Here is a 21146-nt window from a genome sequence, read left to right on the forward strand (position 1 = left end):
GTGAGCGAGCCCTGGTGCATAAAAATGAAGCGGCTCTAATAAACTGTAACACAGTGTTAGTGAAAATGTAACTTTTGAATTAGGTGAGTTTGAGTTTGCCCTATTGCTTTAATATCAAGATAAGACCTTCTCCATCCTGCGGGAAAGCACTTGGAAGGAATGGCTAGTCTTTCAAACAGCTGTTGAAGGAATTTTAAGAGTTCCCATAACTCGGCTATAGTCTAGGACCCCCGTCTACGCCAAGGGCTAAGAAAATAGAACAGCAGGGACTAAGGGAGCGAGGCAAGGGAGAAAGGCGGTCCAGAAACACAGCCCATGTGCGCTTTAACCTAATCGTAGACCGCATCTCTGGGAACACGACTGACTTCTCCGGGTCCTATGGTCTTAGCATCTCAGCACAGCATCTCTGCCTCTTTGGAGGCGTGGCTTCCTCTCGCCTCTGGGCTGCTCTCCCAGAAACCCCACCGTGGCCCCTTCTGTGGGTTTAGAGACCCAGCTGGCAACCCTTACCCCTCTCCAAGCACTGCTCCCACTAGGGAAGCTCACCCCTAAAGGCTATGTCCCTCAGGAAACGCAGTGCCCTCAGGAGGACCTTTGCGGCCCCTGCTGTTCTCTTATATAATCTTGCTAATTACATCCACAGTATTTACTACAAATTTAGTTTCATTAATTTTTTTTTGGTACTATCTTTATCTGGTCACAAAACACCATGTTCCAAGAAGGCAAGGGCTGTGGCTGTGTGGTTCAGCGACTGTTACCAGGCATCATTCCAGACAAATAAAGGCACCTGGTAAATACTGTTTAAAGAAGAGTCATAAAACGCAGTTGTCAGTTCCAGGAAGTTTCCCATGTTCCAGGTACAGTCAAACTTGGTTACAACACACGGTGTTACTGTACCTTGTTCCTCACTTCCCAGAAACACAAATGCGTGCGCGTGCATGCACACATACACACACACACACACACACACACACCCCCTGTGGCAGGTAACTGAATCTCAGCACATTCTAACGAGGCTATAAACATCACCAGCATCCCGCTACTCACCCTTCTGCCCAGGATCTGGTTGATAGCCGCGCTCTCCTTTAGCGTACACTCGGCTACGACGTTCGCTCTCATTTCTTTCATGTATAACATGAAAGCGTTCAGAGGTTTCTTAATGTGAGGTCTTTTGGGCTCCTGCTCCTTTCTCTGTTCATGCTGAGGCTTCCTGAAGGGTGGCGGTGGTTAGGGAAGAGGGCAGAAGGAGTTGGGAAGAGACGGGAGAAAACATCTGTTCACATTGCCAAGTTTGGTGGGGGGACAACCCTCCCAGCTCTCGGCCAGCCCCTGGCACGCCGTCAGTGTGGAAGAACAACGCGTGGCTCGTCTGATGAAAACCCAAGTTGCAAACAACCAAACCACAGGATTTCTTCTTTCACACAGTGACACTGAGTAGAGCTCCTTCACTTGAGAAAGCGCCAACGAGGGCTCCAGAGCTGAGGCCCTTTGTCACCGCCGAGAAGCTGGACACAAACTACGGGTGGATCATTACCCTTCCACTGCAATGAATGTTCACTTTGGGGGATGGGGGATCAAAGAAGACTTTGAAAAGCAAGTGTTTCCCTGCCTCACCCCGCCCCAGGCAGGTGTGGTGTGTGTGTGTGTGTGTGTGTGTGTGTGTGTGTGTGTGTATGTGTTGTGTTGATCCTCAGTTGACACCCATCTTGGTTGCTTGGTTAGAAAGGATTTTTCACTGGCCTGGAGCCACGCCCAGCCCCAGGGTTTTCTCTAGTCTCTGCCTCCTTGGTGCTGGGATTACAGGCATGTGTGCCCACACCTGCCTTCTTCACACAGCTAGAAAGGATCACACAGGTCCTGATTCACGCAAGAGAAGCTCTTTAGAAAGGACCTGGCTTCCCAGGGAGATTCGGACCCTTCTCACCAAACAAATGTATCTTTCTTTTAATATATTTTCAGGATCTTTATGGGCCACCACACATTGCTTGCCCTACCCTTCTCACCCACAGACCAGAGAGGCATCATTTCTTACTCCTCCGAGACAAAGTAAGTAGCCTGACTCTGAACGTGTGAGCCAATGCCAACCCAACAGGGAATTTGATGCTGATGACCACGGGTTCTTGAATGCTGTGCTGCCGAAGACTCCAACCTGGGTAACTGCACTTCCAGAACGGCGTGCACTAAGCCGGCCCTCTGTCTCACTTCACGAAAGGAAAGTCTGTTGTGCTAAGTGGCCTATGGCTCACGATCCCTCGCAACTACATCCAGAACACTGCGCCATCCTGGCGAGTGTCCGTGAACTGTTAATCCCGTGGTCCTTTCCCATCTCAGACTCAATGTTCTCGGACCGAGCCTTCCAGGCTGAGCTACACAGAATTTCACAGCGGCAGAGGAGGCTCAGGAACATGAGTTGGGGTGGAGTGTCTACTTACACGTGCATTAGGTCGCTGTCAGTGTGGGGGTGCTCCTGTTTGACCTGAGGCGTTACAATAGCTGGATGAGGGATGCCAGTTGTGTGGGGACCAGGAGGACCAGGAATCATATGATGGGAAAACCTATAGAGAGAGAAGAAAACAGTATGCACTGCCGGCTGTGATGAGCAAACCTAGGCAGAATTAGAAGACCACTTACTAACTGCCACTGACTGTGAATGAAGATGTAAGTAAGGACACCTGAGTTTTAACTACAGACTGTATTCTTCCCTGGATTCAGCCGGAAAATGTAATTTTTCCCTGGAGTTTTTCAAGGTGGGCTTCTTCCTCAGGAGGGCAGCAGGCACAAGATAAGGAGAAGCTGAATCTGTTTTCTTGCAAGGCAACTTTCCAACAAAAATTTTCAATAAGAGAAATTACTGGGAACACGACACTAAAGATTCAACCAAAGGCGTCACATTTCAACATTACACAGGAAGACTGTTGTGTTAACGTCAGAAGGTAACAACTGAGGGGCGGGACGGGAAGAGTCCTCTCAGGCCCTCATTTATAAGGGTTTTATTAGCATCTTCCAAAATGACCTTCTATACAGAGGTGGGGTTTGGGAGACAGGGCCTTAGGAAGAACTGGTTCCGATGTTAAGGGCTAGGGCTAAGTTACAGGAAGGTCCATGATTCTGTAGCCAGGCAGAATTGCCACCTGCTAATGCCTTTCTCTTGGGCAAGGATATGGAGCATCGAAAACATTAACCTGTCCACCACCAGCCATTGCAAAGGAAGGAACCTTCCCAGCTAGAAAGGAAAAAGTAATATTCCAGATGTTTGCTGACATATCTCAGCAAACACTGGGGAAGTTTGGATAAGCCTTAGAACTTCTTCTCTTTCTGACCAGCTTTAGAGTAAAAGCTAAATTTCACAAGAAAAACATTCTTTGTCTTCACCAAAGCCTGTACAATCAACCCCTCATTGGGAAAGGAGAAAAGCATGTCTGCTAGGGTGTCCAGTATTCCAGGAACAAACTCCCTAATTACTAAGGAGACAAAATTACAAATATCTGACCAAGTAATGATGCCCTGCTAAGTGTAAAGATACATGATGCTTGGTGCTGGTTATATCCTGTGAGGAAATCTTCGTCTTCAGTTCTCAGTGTTAAAAACTAAAACTGCAGACGGTTAACCAACCTAGCCATCTAGATTTATACTTCACTGAAGGAAGAATATATATATATATTTTGAAACTGAAATTTACCACACAAACCATAAACGTCAAACTCACACTGGAAAAAAAAAAAAAAGAAGAAGACAGATTCACAACCAATTAAGAGCTGACCATTTGCCTCCCAGCACAGTGACACCAGCTTCCTCGAGAAAGCCATATGGGACACAGAGATGACACAGCACAAAGCTGTGTGGACATGGAGTACACCAAGCACAGGGCACACAGGAGGCATCCCTTCCAGAAGCGAAGCACCACACAGAGCAGCCCCAGAGGGCTTCCCTTGCAGAAACATGTCCACACAGGGCCTGTTCCACACACTAGGATGTACGTCCCTGCCATCACAGCCAGGCAGCTTGTGTGTACTGTCCTCGCTTCCCCACACGGGTCAAGGGCCCGTTGAGGAAGGATCAGGGCTGCTGGGCCTTCTCAAGGACTGCCGCATTAATCTGGTTTACGTTTTCACCAAGGATGCGGCTGTGGAGTTGAGGCCCTTTCATCGCCAATCCTCCCTCAGCCCATCTGCCCCCAGCATGATCCAAATCAAAGAGCCTCTTCTAACCTCCACTTTGGGGATAGACAGCCGTCATCCCATAGGCAGATAGGTGGCAGTGAGTTCTGGAGCTGCAATGTTTCCTAGTGTGGCTAGTGCCTCGGAGTCACCGGACACCTAGTGTGGGAGCCAGGCACACTGCGCAGACACATGCGGGGCTGGGTTAGGCGCTCCTAGCCAGCCAGCCAGCCCAGAGGCAAGCAGGGCGGGGTGCGCACAATGCGAGCAGAGGAGCAACCTGGCCGGTCCACCTCCACCTACCTGGACATGGAAGTGTCGCCTGACAGTGAGGATGGGTAGGGTTGCCTGAATCCACCCGTGATGGGATATACAGGCTGACCTTGCCTGAGGTCACAGAAGAGAGGAACCCATCAATGACACAACACGAGTTACCAACTAGCACTAAGAGTTTGGTGACAGGAGAGAGGGGGCATCAGAAGGCGGCGGCCCCCAACATTTTTACATGGGGCCCGTTTTCCTTCCTCACCCTCCCACGCTTCACCCATCAAAGCATGGTGTGCCTTGAAGAAAACCCTCCCTCCCTCAGACCTGAACACAAGTTAGCCCATCGATGGCTCTTTGGTCCCTTTCCCTCACCCAACACCTTTAATGCAAAGTGGGGCTGAAAGATGCTTATTGAATATAATGCAGCCCACAGGACAGTAAACTGTGCCTTCGGAGAAGCTGCTTAGCTAACTCTTTATCCAAACCTCTGAGAACTGAGAAATTGAAAGTGCACCAACTGCTCTATTTACATAAAAATAAATAAGCACTTCAGAGACACCATCCCCCACATTATATACACATTATATATAAGGTGAGGAAATCAAAGACCGGGTCAGTGTGATTGCTTTCCTCCTCCCTCAGGGGTCCTTTTCCCCTCTCTTCTCTCAAGTCCCACTTTTTCTTTTCCGGTATTTATTTCCAGCTGCCAGTGATGGCACAGGCCTATTGCTCGTGAGTTCAGACAGAAAAACTGAGCCAAGGCTGGACGTATAGGCATAGACAGTTAAACTCATGGACTGAGGGACTTAAAGCTAAAGGGGGAGGGAGCGGAGCCCCGGCCTTGCTGGAGAAGATGTTAGAATGTCTGGGTGTGCAGCTGTGGCCTGGGGGCTGTGGGGACAGCAGGCTGTTCAGAGAACAGGGAGAGGTGTCTGCTTAGCTGCGGCGCCGTTTCAACAAGGGAGAATTGTGGAAGGAAAGAGGGACAGGCACTGAGCTGGAGGAGAAAGTTCTGTGATATCAGCCACACTGCAAAAATTATTCTTCTCATCATTTATTTCTTTTATCTTCATAATTAAAAAGGGGGGAAATGGGCAGCAGCATTTGGACTGTTTCTGGAAATAACCACCACAACGGAAAACATTGGTGTTTGAAGTCTGAAGGAAACCAACACTCCTAAATCCTTTCTTGCTCTCCCGAAGTGAGCTTGGGTGCTTACTAACACTCAGAAGATGCCGGTGTCCTGTTAATTTCTCTTTAGTTCTGTGTCATTTGCCTCACTTGCCCACTTGGAAGCAAAAGTAGACATCTAACGAGTCTAAGTCCACGTTTCAAAACTATGAATTGTTAAAGAAAAGCCACCGAGCCTCAGCTTCACATGGCATAGCAAATGCCCAAAGCCACACATTGAATCCATAAAACTATAAGCTTCAAAGCAAATGCTATGCAGTCATTTTCTGCACAAATTAGGGGACGGATTCAATCCATTTCAAAGTCTCTCTGTTTTTTTTTTTAATCTTTCAAATTGAAATGAAATAAAGTTAGCACCTTGCTTGTTGGTGTAAAATCTCCTCCATTCCACAAGTGCAGTCATGCACAGAGCTAATTTCCATGAATGGAAAGAGGAAGGGCATGTGCCCAAACACTCGGCCCAAGGTTGTAGGAATGCTCTTACCAGCCGAGGGGTGGGGTGATCTGCCCGACAGCACCCGGAGACAGGGGGTAAAAGGTGGGGATTTCAGGAGCCGGAGGGTGTCTGGACATGCCTGTTAAAAGGAAAAGAAAAGCATGGTGTTTACACTCAGGGGACAATCATGCGGAAGAGCCAGAGAAAAGCAGTAAAATGCTTCATGCCATTTAGTAATTCTGGTATAGGAACTGCTCATCAGAGATGGTGAGCCTGTCTTAAGATTTCAACACCTGGGGAAACGATCTTCAGACAGACCGTTGTAGCTAAAGACGTCCAGGCAGGGATGCACACACTGCCAGGGAAACAGCCATCTGAGCAGTCTTTTGATGATCTGTTCTGCCCTCATTATTTTGTCGGAAGAAAATGGTAGCTCGGGGTTTCTGTGTAGAATGGAAAATGACAGCCCTTCCTAAGAAGACGGCCTGCCATGGGGCTCGAAGATTAGGTAAACCGCCATTACCATTGGTCCCCTTATGGACACACAGATTTGGGAAAGGCGATACCTCAGAGGACCAAAGATTAATTAGGAATCCTCTTCAGTCTCGTAGTGGCCACCCTTGATAATGACTCATCTGTTCTCTGCTGCCATCGCAGCTGCCTGTAAGCTCCTCAGAGGCTCAGTCCTCCGGGCGCCAAGGTCACAGTGCTCTGGATTAACGTATTCTCCAGCAAAGGAGAACGCCACCAAACTGTCTCTCATGCTTGGGCTCTCCCGGGAGCTGAGTGTCCTGCAACTGTGAAACCCACCGGATCCTAGTCCCAGCTGACATCCCTGTTTAGATTTTACCTTAGGTAGAGGGGTAAACAAAACCGGCAAGATGAACACACAATGCATAAAACATGAAATTTAATGTACTGGGAGAGGTGTTTCCGACAAGTCCTAGGTAACTTAAACTACATGTAGATGCCCACAGGTTCAAAAGGTCATCTTCCTGTCAGGCATAAGGACTTACCAAGACTCACCAGCCAGTGATGTAAACACATTGGTTAATATATGGAAATAGGTGAGCACACCAAAGGGGCTCTTGAAATAGCACGAGAATTTGCCTCAGCACGCCCATGGGCATCATGTGGATTTTAAGATACCAAAGGACCTGAACGTGAGAGGATGACTTAGGTGCTACCTTCAGTGTTGCTACTACTTGTGTATTTAAGACAAACCACCTCCCTGTTCCTTCGCAAACGGCAGAGAGGAGAAGGGTCTTTGTGTCACACGCAATACGGCTCCGATCTCAGGTCAATGTACATTTTGCTGTTTTCAGAATCACTTCAAATCTCCTTTAATTGTTCCCCCAGTTTTGCTGGACATACTAATCTCATTTGATCCCATCCTAGTGGCTCCCCAAATTTGTTCCCTAGGATGTTTGTCTTGTTCCTCAGAAAGGGAAGGGGTGGTCGGAAGTTAATGCAAGTTTTTCACCTTGTTCCTTGCTCCATTATTCTAAGATCCCCAGATCCTCAAATCTCAGGGTCTTCTGGGACGTTCAAGTTAAAAATTCCAAATTCCAACACAAAGACAACCAGAACAACTTACAACATTAGAAATGTGGATTTTACTACTTATAAGTGAGAATGGTTTCCAAAGGCAGTTTCTAGTTTCTGGATATTTCTGCCTTGGGGCTACTGTATGTTATCCCCTCCACCCCCACCCCCCCCAGATAAAGCTGACCAGCCTATGGGCGCACTGACATCAGTGACTCTAGTCTCTAGCTGAGCTCCATGATACACACTGAGGAAAGCAAAAGAATAAAGCATGAGTTAGTTCAGGTTTGGGGGGCAAAGTATGCAAATGGCTTTCTATAAACTCAATATTATGTAAATGAGCACCTTCAAACCCCAGTTTACATATCCCCTGGGGCACATGAAGTACATGAAGCCCAGGAAAAATATGTAATTAAAGCCAGGATATCCACATCGAAACAACTAGAAAGGGCGTATGGACTACACTATAATAATCACAAAATTTTAAAAGGAAAACAAAGACTAAAGACAGCAGAGAAATGCTCACACCACTAGTCCCTTCTCTAAACAAGCCTGGAAGTGATCAAATAGATTAGGGTTGTGCAAAGCGAGGGGGAAGGGGGGCAGACCGGTAAACGGTAGGGGGGCTGCTCAAAACTGACCTGTCCTAGAATTTTTCAGAGAAAAACCACTCAAAAGTAATGTGTTGGTTTTTTGTTTTGTTTTGTTTTGGTTTTTTTCAAGACAGGGTTTCTCTGTCTAACAGCCTCAGCTGGAACTAGCTCTGTAGATCAGGCTGGCCTTGAACTCACAGAGATCCACCTGCCTCTGCCTCCCAAGTGCTGGGATTAAAGGCGCGTGCCTTCACCACCTGACTCTAATGTGTTGTTTTTTTAAGTAGTGACCATTTCAAAATGATCAGGTAGGGCCGAAAACATGTTTTCATCATAAAATTAAACAAATAAAACCAACACATTTGGTAGATAATTGTTTTTGATAGCTGGGACTTCTAAATCTCCAGTCTTTTTGCACCCATGCCTGCACAGTCTGCCCGTGTGTACTCCTCAGACCCGCTCTGAGACTGTGAGCCACACTAGCCAGTGTCCACAACGGCTCGCTGGAGAGAACCCAAAGATACTCCACGTGGAGAACATTATACTGGCTTTGTGTCTTTGTTTTGCGCCATCCCCAGCACTAACGACAAATAGAGAAGAAAACAAAAACAAAAACCTAGCTAGGATCTCACAGGTCAGGGAAATGCTCACCGAACTGCATGCCCAGTTTCCAGGCCAGCATTCTCACCTTGCCTACGCGAGGACTCTTGAGCTCTGCTCAGGTCCAAGGCCGACAGCAAGTGTTCATTCAGCTAAGTGTTCTGCTTAAACCTCCAAGGGCCTGAGATCTCTAGAGATTGATCGCTAAGTGGTAAATAGCGAAAAAGAACAATGGGATCAGAATGCCACTTCTTTCACGCCTTCGAGGGAGGTTGTCCACTGCAGCTCAGGGGGTGACGTGCAAGCAGGGGCGATGCCCTGGCCTCTGAGCTCTGGGCTTTCTTGTGTTTTATTGGGTCTTCTATTTTGGACTTTCCAAAGCCCTGCTGAATCGCAAGGTTGCTTGCGCAGGGCAAGACAGACAGACCTCCAGACTGGCTGGGAGGATGGGTGCAGGGTGAGAGACTCAGAGAGCTCTTGGCCCAGACATTCCATTCACCACAGGCAAAATTCGAGTTCCTCAATTTTATTCAGACTTCATGAGTTTTTCTGCAAATGAAAATTAAGCAGAGCTTCATCGTTAAGGCAGAGAAGCCAAACTGAAATTGTGTTGTTTTGAGTATAAACAGAGATGGTTTTGTACTTTATTTATAATACCTAAGCTGGTGATGTGACCTTAAAGAGGGCAAAAAAGAAGGAATAAAATGGAATAAAGGAATCTCCAGAGGCTGAAAAGAGTAACTCTGGAAGCTCCTGCTTCGTTCATTTTGTATTTAAACGTGTGTGTGTGTGTGTGTGTGTGTGTGTGTGTGTGTGTGTGTGTGTGTGTTACTATCTACAGCGGCTGGAGATGTAGATCAGTGTAGAAGTGCTTGCCTAATATGTGCAAGGCCCCGAGTTTGATCCCCAGCACTGTAAAAATTTAATTAATTATTAAAGAATAGAAAACCACCACCATCTTCTAGGGTGGTTGCCAACCCCACCCCAAGCCACGGTTTCTTTTTTCCATAGTTTTAGTTCTCCTTGGCTTGCTGAGGTCTAAAATACTAAATGGCAAATTCTAGAACCGAGTAATTTTATACATTTTAAACTGAGTGCATGATGAGATTTTTGGCTTCTTGTTCACTGCCTAGGACACCGACACCATCCCTAGACCCCTTGTCCACTCTGTGTACACTACTCCACACCATTCACGTCATGGCTGCTCATGTTAACTGGTCTACTGTCCCTGGCGTTACAGTTCCCCGTGTTCAAATAAGGTATTTAAAAATGACCCCAAGGGCACAAGCTGGTGAGTAGAATATGCCAAGATGAATCTACGCAGTTTCTCCTTTCATTAGAAAGGGAGAACAAAATCACGTCTTGATTTCTATGACCTGGGATAAAATCACTTTCCTATCTGTGAAGTAGGAAAGAGAAATCTTTGCTAGCTGGGCTCTTCCTTCTCCAATCACTGGAGCCATGGCCATAGTTTAGGGCTCACACCTTTTCAGTGGGCATGGGGAGTGGGGTTTGAGAAACAGTCCCTGTAAATAACTCAGTGAGTGAACGGCAGAGAATGTGGCCTTTAGTCTATTTGTACGACCTACTGGCTTGTATTGTGGGTCAAAGGCTTTCTCAGATCTGTCACACACGGTATTATACTTTTCTTCTGTTTTGTTTTTTGTTGTTGTTTTTGGTTGTTTTGTAAAAAATTAAAGCACCAACAAAATTTTTACGGATTTCCGAGGAATTGCTAACCAACTGAGCACATCTTCAAGTGCATTTTTGACTCACACGGGGCAAAGACACCTGCACACCTGGAATGGCACCAGGGCTCACGGACATGGCCGCTTGACTGGTGACAGGGGTCTGGGCAGCCGGAAGCACTTACCTTGCTTGGAGTTGACATCGGATGGGATATGTGACGGGTGTGATCCGGGAGAAAAGTGCTCGTCACTGTAAGTGATGAGGGGGGTGAGAGGGTGGACGGCGTGGGACGGCTGCACCACCGGAACTTTATTTGACTGCAAAGTAACCACAGGGTCGGTCGTTAATATGGCCTCCTGACGACTGTCTCCTCTCCTCCTCTCCCCAAGAAAAAAAGAGTCACACAGAAGCAGTAGGCAGTCATTATGGGAACACCAGAGCCATGTTGTCCTGACCAGTTGCCGGCATCTCGACGGCAAGTAATCTTAAGTACAAGACTATCCCATAAAGAGGCTGTTGGTGGCTTCACCAGGGGCCTCCAGAGGTTATCTGGCCACTGTGTCACATGACCCGAGCCTCTGGACACACCTGCTTACACTTTCTTCTCATCCCCTCTTTACTTTCTGTTTGAAAAAGAGCTGCTAGCACAAACGTCATGATCTAAACGCTCTCCACTCATTACATATGTCTAGTTGTAAAAGAAAACTCAGTGAGAAGCTGTTGTTATGATATGGTGCAAGACTGACCTGGGCAGGTGGGGGGTAGTATTTCATTTGTATTTCAATAAATAAAGACTGCCTGAAGATCTGAGAATAAAACAGTCCCACTGGTCAGCCTTACAGACCAGGTTATGGCAACACGCACCTTTAATCCCAGGGGCCACACTACTTGCTGTAGAAATCGGGTGGTGTATGCCTTTAATGCCAGCACTGGAGAGGACTATAAGTATGACATTCTGCAAGGCTTAAATGATTTTTCTGATGCATCCATTTATTTGATATTGGGACTTAGCTTTGTTTTTCATATTATGTTCTTAAAAAATAGTTTGATAACAGAGCCAAGAATGAGGCATTTTTAGAAATGATACAGTCTTTATGAACTAATAATGAACAGCTAGCTGAAAGGATTTATACCATTGAAAATCAAAAGTTAGCTGAAAAAAATAAAACCATTGAAAAGGATAACATTAATTTAACAGACAAAATTCAATCCATGTCAAAGGGTAATGAAAAACTATCTGAAAGAATTCATACTGTCGAATTTGACAATCAAAATGATTGTTAATAATAAGTTAGCAGATAGAGTATCTCTCTAAGAAGGTACACTACATGCCATCCAAACAATATCCACAAATGAGAAATTATCATTAATGGAAATTTTTCATACCTTGGAATCATACGTGCAAAATGATGAACAGAGGTTATGTTAGCCGATGAAATCTTTAGAAACATTCATAGGTCAAGAGATTCAGGCTTTTCAAAAGATAGTTGTAAAAAGATTTGAAATTATTGAGAAAATTATCAGAACTGATGAAGAGTGGATGGTGGTACAAGGGCAGGATGTAGCTGACTTACCAAGGGTTTTAGTTTTCTACCCTGTAATCACCTGACACACCATCCAGTACTAAATTCCCAAAGGACTCAGAGAATGTAAATGGAAACCTATAGGTATGAACCATCTAAAGGAATTAAGCAAGCAGTACTATCTTGTGGCTTCCATTCACCATTTGTTAGGGAGATGGTGAAGACATGGACTTCAAGCAGTAAGACAACCTCACATGACTGCTGTCAGTTAGTTTCAGCCATCCTGGAAGACGGGCCACAACCACCATAGAAATGCTCATGGTGAGAAGAGGCAAAACTTTTAGAACAACAGGGAAGAGCAAAAGCATCGGCGGTTTCCCAAGACCAAATTCTTGGCGAGGGCACTTACGCTGATCATAGGCTTACAAACCAACCAATCAAATGAACTATACTGTGCATATTGTATGTATGTGTGTGTGTGTGTATACATGTGCATGCGTGTGCACACACGTGTTTTGCAAGGAAGCTTTCTTTTGTACTGAGGATCTGACTAGGGCTTTGCACGTGCTGGCCAACAGCTATTTAAATTCTGAGACAGGCTTCAGGAAGTCACCCCATCTGGGCTTCAACTCACCACATCTCCCTGTCTTAGTCTCCCAGGGAACTGGCATCACCAGGTCCAACTTACAAGCAAATTTTATTAAATTTGGAAGCCCAAAACTATGTAACAGTACATTTTTTAAAAAGGATTCAGATTTGCATGGCATTTATTTAAAATCTGTGATCATTTTGATTGTGGTAAAGTTAAAAGTCCTCTTTCCACTCTAGCCAGGTGTGGTGGTGTATGTCTTTTGTCCCAGCTTTTGGGAGGCAGAGGCAGGTGGGTCTCTGTGAGTTCAAGGCCAGTGTGGTCTGCATCACAACTTCCAGCCCAGCCAGGGTTACATAGTAAGATGCACCTCAAATAGATAGATTGATAGATAAAAGTTCTCTGTGTTCAAGAAAGTGCTTACTAAATAAATCAGTAGGGTAATGACTTGAGATAGGCTCAACATTAAGATAACCATTTTAAAAGAAACTCTAGCTAGTGACAATATAGTATGCTTGCATGTGTGCATGTGTATGTGCGTGTATGTGTATGTGCGTGCGTGTGTGTGTGTGTATGTGTCTGTGTAAACAGAGAAGAAGAGGTTAGGACAGACAGAGGATGAGAGAGAAGAAGGGTTAGATTGTGTAGATTCTCTTGCATCAGGTTCCTCAGTCCAGGCTTAGTGCTGTTTGCCACCATGTCCCGTCCCTAACATACTATCTTCTTGAAAACCTAGTGAGTGGATGTTAACCTTCATAAAGCAAATACTATGCTAATTAACTGGCTTTAACCATTCCACTTCAAACCTGGTTCCATATGGTAAGTGCATACAATTTTATTCACAAACAATAACGGCAACAAAATGAAAACAGAAAGAACCGCCCCACTCCCCCAGAGGAAGGGAACATGACACAATTACACACATGTCAAAGGCGACCCCGATTCTTCAGCCATCTCCTAATTAAAGCATCCTCGCGGGAATGTGCGTTTAGGAACTGTACAGAGATGAGCAGCTCGGTTACAGGGGAACAGAGTGCAGCGAGCTCACTAGTCCAGGCAGGCCTGCCCCGTAATTAGCTTGAATTAGTGACAATTTTACTGTGCTATGCCAGGCTGAGATGAATGTGAAATGAGTTTCTCAAGAAGTAAATCATCTTATTAAAAAGAAATCGAGGAAGTGGGCTGACGTGTGTCCCGATGTGAACTAGCCAGACGTGTGAGCGTATCTCGATGACTAAGGAACTCCAAAGTACACTTCCACGTGGGGCTGCACCTATGGCACACACTCACTTCCACGTGGGGCTGCACCTATGGCGCACACTCACTTCCACGTGGGGCTGCACCTATGGCGCACACTCACTTCCACGTGTGGCTGCACCTATGGCGCACACTCACTTCCACGTGGGGTTGCACCTGTGGCACACACTCACTTCCACGTGGGGCTGCACCTGTGGCACACACTCACTTCCACGTGGGGCTGCACCTGTCGCGCACACTCACTTCCACGTGGGGCTGCACCTATGGCGCACACTCACTTCCACGTGGGGCTGCACCTATGGCGCACACTCACTTCCACGTGGGGCTGCACCTATGGCGCACACTCACTTTGAATTTGATGCTTTTTTTTTTAACCAATTAAGTGCCAGAAGTATCTTATCCAATGGGAAGGCCACCCTCAGGAAAATTAAGAACAATAATCCTGGTCACGTTTAATGTTCTTTATACCTAATATTACAACCACTGCCCAAAAGAAATGCATGTGCCCAAGCACGGTAAAAGCAGAAAGGCACACTATTTTTGGACAATGAGAGGATTTCTGTAGTGCTTACTCTAACAACTCTTAAGAAAAAAGTATCTTTGTAGATTGTTGGGCAATTATGCTTCTGTTGATAATTACCAGGTCCTCTCTAATGGCAACCTTCGCATGGCTCATCTAGCCCTTGGCGTTTATTAAACAGAGCACCACTATCAAAGCCACACGATTTTTCTCTACATATATTAACACAAACATCTGTGCATATGAATGTGCAAAAGGCTTAAAAATACTTTAATGCTTTTCAAGTGTTAACAATGTCATTTACTCACTATGTAAGAGGGGCCTCTGAGATACAAGCATTCAGAATGCTAGACAAGGTGGGCCGGGTAGGGACAAAAATCATAAATTATTTTTTAAAGTAGAATAACAAAAAACCTCTTGTTTCCCAAATTTGAAAACGAAATACATTTCAACTCTAGTTTAGAATGACTACTCCAACTCTCATATTAAGAGTCTCAAAAGAAGCGTAATTGCCAAGTAATCAGCCAAGATATTTTCTTAGGGTTGTTATCACCAGCATTGCAGAGATCTTCTGCAAGGATCTCTCTATTTTGCATGCCTTTCTTGTCTCCCGAGCTCCACCCTTAGGAACTCGCCTTGGCAGGCAGCGCCCCTTAATGTCTGACCTGTCCCTCCAGCCATACAGCTCAGACTCTGGTGCCATGAATTTTTGCTAAATTATGCTATCCTTGCTCTCCTCTTAATTTTACGGTTTTCAACACAGATTTGCTTTCCTGTGGGAAGGAGATAAGAGGCTAAGGATTTTAATTTAAGCCCTGGCCTTGTCTTATATTTTGCAAAATGGATCGCACAAGCAGCATTGGTAGGTGTGTTAAAAGGCAACGTGGATTACGGCCATTTTTATGGCCAAAAATAAAAGTTGCACAAAATCTCAAGACAACGTGTGGGCAGAATTCCGGGGCCTCCTGAAGACCACTTCCACCACGTATGTAAACGAAGCTCCGTGGATTGAAGTTGCACGGAAGCTGCCCGCCACAGCGCTCCTAGGGCCTGCAGCCCTGGGTCCTAAATTGGTGATATGATGAACAGAAACACTGTCAGAAGCTGGGCCCTGCCCCTCTGGTTAGAGTCTAAGGCAGAAAACAAACATAACCATTCTAACTTCTACGCGTCTCAATCCCAGATGGTATGATGTATTTTTCTGGGAAAAATCATAAAGCCACTCCCTAAATCTATCTCACGGCAATGCTATAGGCAGCGGCGCAGGGATGTGGGTGCAGGTGTGTCCACTTATTAAGTGTCTGAAAGTTTCCCAAGCACCATTACAGCACTGATAACACAGATGTGGTCTCTATTATCACACGACTTTATCATCCAGGGGCCCGGAGGTGGAGACAGCCAGCACTGTGGGGAGTGTGTGCTGGAGATGGCCAATACATTTGAAAAGACAGAAACGAGCTAGATCTGACATGTAAGCATCACGTGATACAGAGTGGACGATGGGGAAGGTGGCATGGGTCTAGTCCTGTGCCTTCGCATCATGGTAAAGTTGCAAGAAACCTAAAGAACAATTGCAGTCCTGGCTTCTTAAAAGGCAGGAAACAGGAGCAGACATCATCACGGGGTGGCCAGTGAAGCCAGTACTAATGGCAATACTGCTCCAGCCCAGCCCACGACTTAGCTCCAGCAAACACAGTGGCAGTGGGGACAGGGGTGGGGGTCCGGGGGCTGCCCCACACATGGGCTCCAAGCTGCAGGGAAATCAAATGATCCTTTGGCACGCTCTCTTTGTTGAGTACTGTGAATACCGTACTTTATTCTATACAACCCAGCTTTCTCCAGTCTGGAGAGAGAGAGAGAGAGAGAGAGAGAGAGAGAGAGAGAGAGAGAGAGAGAGAGAGAGAGAGAGACAGAGACAGAGAGAGAGAGAGAGAGACAGAGAGCGTGCGAGCAAGGATGGTGTTTGCTTCTTCGTCATCCATGGACACAGTTAGGTATACTGATTCCCAGTATAGAGTCAGCAGATATTCCCATACATGTTCCTAAGTTTGTTATCCCTGATGGCTGGGACACATAATCACTCCATCTTTCTGAACACTCTGGAAACTCCAAGGCCACCCCAATCTATTGCTTGGAGATGTTTGGTAACTTCCTTAAGCCCACAAGGCGGGAAGTGGCAGAGTGAGACCAAGAACTGATTCTACACCCAATGGGAGAGCAAAGGGGACGTAATGGAGATGGGACAGCAGGTACTAGAAGAATGACAGATAGCTTAGAGGGGAGGGGGCTGCGAAACAGCTGAAATACCCATGCCCAGTGCTCACACATGGCTGTTGAGGAAAATGGCAGGCAGCATTTTCCCAAGCCTGAAAGGCCCACCACTGGGCAATCCTACCATGTCGATCATAATGGTAGTGGCAGCTAATACTGACCAAGTGCTTACTGTACGCTGGCACTTTGTCCACAAGCCCTTCTGAGGCAGGTGTGGTTATCACCCTCTTCCAGATTAGGCAGCTACGTGGAGGCACTCGATAACTCTCCCAAGGACATGGAGCTAGCCTGGCAAAGTGCACGAAGGCTGGCTCTGGAAGTCAAGTATATTTCCAGCATATGACGTGGCCTTGGACTCCGAGCTGACCATCCTGGTCTTAGCTGACGGCGTGTGACATCTATGTGATGATTCTGCGGTCTCTGTCCCCGGGCCCAGGAATTGCCGCCGACAAAGAGGCACCTCAGCAGAGGTGGTCAGAGCAGCAGAGACTCAACAGCCACCTTTCTCCCCACAGCTGGAAAACATCCCAAGGCAGGTTGGCTGGCTGCCGCCCAGGCGGGACCCTGCAGCTAGGAACTGCTTTGGCATCACAGCCAATAAAACCCACACCTCCTGTGGACATGAAGTGGGTGCCACTTAGGGAGCTGAGAGGCATCTCCAAAGCCAGGTTCCCAGAAATGACCCACTCACCACTGGCTGGCACTGGGGTGTCCCGAAGGTCGTCATTCCCTGATGTGGTTCTGGGAAGGACTGAACGTGGTTCACCTCCCTCCCAGCTGAGGCCCTGGGCCTGCTGGGAAGTGAGGGAACTGGGTGAGCGGGCCGGTCAACCTGGTAGTCTATTTCCAGATGCCAGCTAAACCCACAGCTTGGGGGCTAGCCGGGCACAAAGCTGGTGCATGTCGTTACCACAGCCTGTGCATCTTATCAGTCTCTCTCTCTCTCTCTCTCTCTCTCTGAGACAGGTATCTCTCTCTCTCTCTCTCTCTCTCTCTCTCTCTCTCTGAGACAGGTATCTCTCTCTGTATCTTTGGAACCTGTCCTGGAACTAGCTCTCGTAGACCAGACTAGCCTGGAACTCACAGAGATCCGCCAGCCTCTGTCTCTCGAATGTTGGGATTAAAAGTGTGCGCCACCACCGCCTGGCCCGTGGCATTCTCAGTGGTAACTCAAGTATGGGGATAACCTGAATAAACACACTACCAGCTCACCAAGGTGAGAAGTGTCCCCTGGCCTCAACCCTCATGCTGGGATTTGACTTTTGAAGTCTCGAGCACCCCAAATGCAGCGGTGTGACCTCACTGTGTCTTCCCCTCTCCTCTGAGAACCACGGTCCCAGCCTTCTCCAGAGGGATGAATTAACCTATGAACAGGGTGCACTGAGTCCCTCATCACCTAGATAGTATTCTATCCGAAACACTCTTGGCTGTCCTCCAAGGCTGAGTGTTGGCCTCAGGTCCAGCATGGCTTTCACACCCGAGCATCACCCCTGCGAGACAGCAACCTCTTCCAGGTGAGGAGTGAGCCCCTGATGCTCTCCGTCTCTCACAACGAGGTCTGGAGCAAAAGGGTAGTCAGAGGCCTGCACCATCAATATACGCAGGCTTTTGCCGAGAGGAGGCAATGCAGAAGGACTCGATGCCCTGAGCGTGCCTGTCACTACAGGCATGCTTTCGGCTGTGCTCTGGCATGTCTCCACCCAAGTGCCTATCATTACCACGAGTTTACAGATGAAGGGGCCGAGTCCTTTTGAACACAGAGCTAAGTAGTAATTAGTGGACAGATGATCTGTGCTGGTGCTGGTTTGATACCAAAACCCTCAGCCTTCCTATGCCAGACTTCCACCTCTGTTGCAAGGCACCAGGCAGGTTGAGTGCAGTCCGCCATGCAGCATGCACGCCTCTGATTTTAACGAAAACATCCCAACAGGGACAATGGTGGCTTGGAGAAGGCTGGCGCTACCAGCAGATCTCCGACAGACTAGCTGACAAGTCGCTTTAAAACCCTTACCCCCCCCTCCAAAAGCATGGAGCACCCATGTTTCCTCAAGGCGTCAGGTGGTGATGGCACGCATGTCGTCTATTACTTGATCCCAGCCTCGTACTAGATGCTGTTTCACAGAGCATACTGAAGATCTGAGAAGACAACTTATGAAAGATCACACTGGAAGTTAAGGCACATGACAGAATTTGAGCCCAAATCGGTGTGACTCTAGAGTCTGCAGCTTGTAAACTAGAGACTCAAAGCCAGGCAGGGCTGTCGTCCTCTGGTTGTTGAGTATTAGCCACCAGTATCAATACAGCTCAATATTCAGACATGCAGGCATTGGGGCAGAGTTGAAATCCCGGCGTGCAAGGGTGAGTCAGTTCTGATACTTGGTAATCTGCTTAGTTTTCCAGAATCTGTTTCATCGTTTGCAAGACTGGAGGATGCTAGCTAGCTCACAGGGTTACATTGAGGATTAAACAAGCAACACAAATGAAGCAGTGAACTCAGGTCCTGTCACATCTGTTCAGTAAGTGCTCTGTGCAGTGGATATTTGAAAAGAGGGTGGTGGTGACGCACGCTTTTAATCCTAGCATTCAGGAGGCAGAGGCAAGTGGATCTCTGTGAGTTTGAGGCCAGCCTGGTCTACAGAGTGAATTTCAGGGCAGGCTCTTAAGCTACAGAGAAACCCTGTCTCAGAAAAAAGGAAAAGAAAAAGAAAAGAGGGCCTGTGGAATCTATATGCTTCAAACTTCAAGCCACACATCTCTTGAGACACCCTACCCTGGCCTATGCTTTTTAATTTTCCAGGTGAATGACCACAACAGACTCTTCTTTCCTGCTCTAAAATACTTTTAATTTGTACCCAAGTTTCAAGAATTTTCCTCTGGTTACTGCTTGCTGAAGTACCTCTCCCATCCTTCAGGACCAAGGGTGCCCTGTGCCTGCACCCTGAAACAGTCCTACCATTCTGGTCTGGATCTCACTGCTGCATGCAGGCACACACAGCTGGTCACTGCTGCATGCAGGCACACACAGCTGGTCACTGCTGCATGCAGGCACACACAGCTGGTCACTGCTGCATGCAGGCACACACAGCTGGTCACTGCATTTGCTTTGTTTCTCTATCAGCAGCAGCTAACACAGTAGAACCCATCTATGCTTATAGCTTACAGGAACTTTCAAACTATTTTACTTGCAGGTGAGCTTTACATTCTTAAAAAAACCACAAGATGCGGATGAATCTTTGTTCACGCAGGTTTATCAGGAACAGTCAACATCTTTAAAATTACAATAAAAATCCAAAAATATTTAACACATCTTAAAATGGTAAATCTATCGGGTAAAGCGTTCTATATAAAAACATTTTTTAAAATAAAAGTGAGAAAAGAGGCATCGTTTACATTATTTGCCCCTCTCTTTAATGTCTGCCTTAATAAGACACATGGATTTTCATTGTAGGTGTTTACTTTCAAATCTTCACTGCGCTATGTCATATTTCAGTCCAACTTCAGATATACTGTTGCCATAGAGAGTATTCTAGAAGCTTTTTCAGACAATTGTGGGTCTTCTTCTCTGACATTAGAGCAAAACCTGGCAGGTGTTGGAGACTTTCTTGGTGGTTAGCCACAGTGTACATCTTAATCTGTGACAATGTAGCCTCCTCCTCTTACAGACACTTCTGAATTTGCCCACATGTGTGACTTTGTAACATGCTGCAAGGGTCATTTGGAAAGTGAAACATTAGAAGAGTTTACTGGGCTGACACATTTCTTAACATAGTGTTGTAGAATATTACTTTATGTGAAGATGTGCTACATTTGTTTATGCTGTGTTTGTTTAATTATGTAAAGCTGTTGCTGTTTGATCTTGCCTGCTCAAGGCACCAGACAGGCCTAATAAGAAGCTGAATGGCCAATAGCGAGACAGTAGAGCGATAGGCAGGGCTGGTAGGGAGAGAGAGAAGAGAGAGGGAGACGCCCAGGGCCAGCCAACTGCCAGTTAGTCAGACATGGAGTAAGACGTACAGAATGAAGGAAAGGTAAAAAACCTGGAGGTAAAATGCAGATGAAGAGAAACAGGTTATAGTAAGTTACAAGAGCTAGCAAAAAATGAGCAGAAGATAAGGCCAAGCATTCGTATCAATAATAAGTCCCCATGTCATGATTTGGGAGCTGACTGGTGGCCCAATAGAAAGCCTGCTACAACAGTGTGAAAACCCCATTCACTCATGGTCTCATTGCGAAAGCTTTGCGGACTGAGAAGAGACACCAAGCTCCTGGTAGGATGCACCAATTTTCAAAATTCTAGTTTTTGTTCGAAAGTTTAATTTTTTCCCCTTAATCAGTGGCAGTAAATTATGCCAACTGTTTTCACATTTCATGACAGATGCGTTCTGCTCATTTGTGAGAAAATAATCTGCCAGACACCAAGGTTGGTGTCTGCCTTTCAATTACATGCTTGAAAGTAAAAGGTTAATAAAGTTGGTCATTTTTTATTGACTTATTAAGAATATCAGAGA

The 21146-nt window shown here is 46.5% G+C and overlaps 1 protein-coding gene across 7 annotated transcripts in view; it reads right to left on the bottom strand.

Annotated features, from left to right (window-relative positions):
- Lef1 (lymphoid enhancer binding factor 1) overlaps positions 1-21146 on the bottom strand; it is a 113512-nt gene that overhangs the window by 26891 nt on the left and 65475 nt on the right. For 4 of the 7 annotated variants that reach the window (XM_087897565.1, XM_087897566.1, XM_087897569.1 and 1 more), the window contains exons 4-8: positions 10663-10795; positions 6100-6190; positions 4461-4544; positions 2433-2555; positions 1048-1210 (exon numbers count right to left, since the gene is read on the bottom strand). In XM_087897565.1, coding sequence (XP_087753691.1) covers positions 1048-1210; positions 2433-2555; positions 4461-4544; positions 6100-6190; positions 10663-10795 — 594 coding nt within the window. The remainder of the gene's footprint in view (positions 1-1047; positions 1211-2432; positions 2556-4460; positions 4545-6099; positions 6191-10662; positions 10796-21146) is intronic. The other 3 variants (XM_087897567.1, XM_087897568.1, XM_087897571.1) reach the window with 1 other exon arrangement.

This window comes from Myodes glareolus, chromosome 17 (genome assembly GCF_982192425.1).
Source record: "Myodes glareolus chromosome 17, mMyoGla1.1, whole genome shotgun sequence".
Taxonomy (NCBI): domain Eukaryota; kingdom Metazoa; phylum Chordata; class Mammalia; order Rodentia; family Cricetidae; genus Myodes; species Myodes glareolus.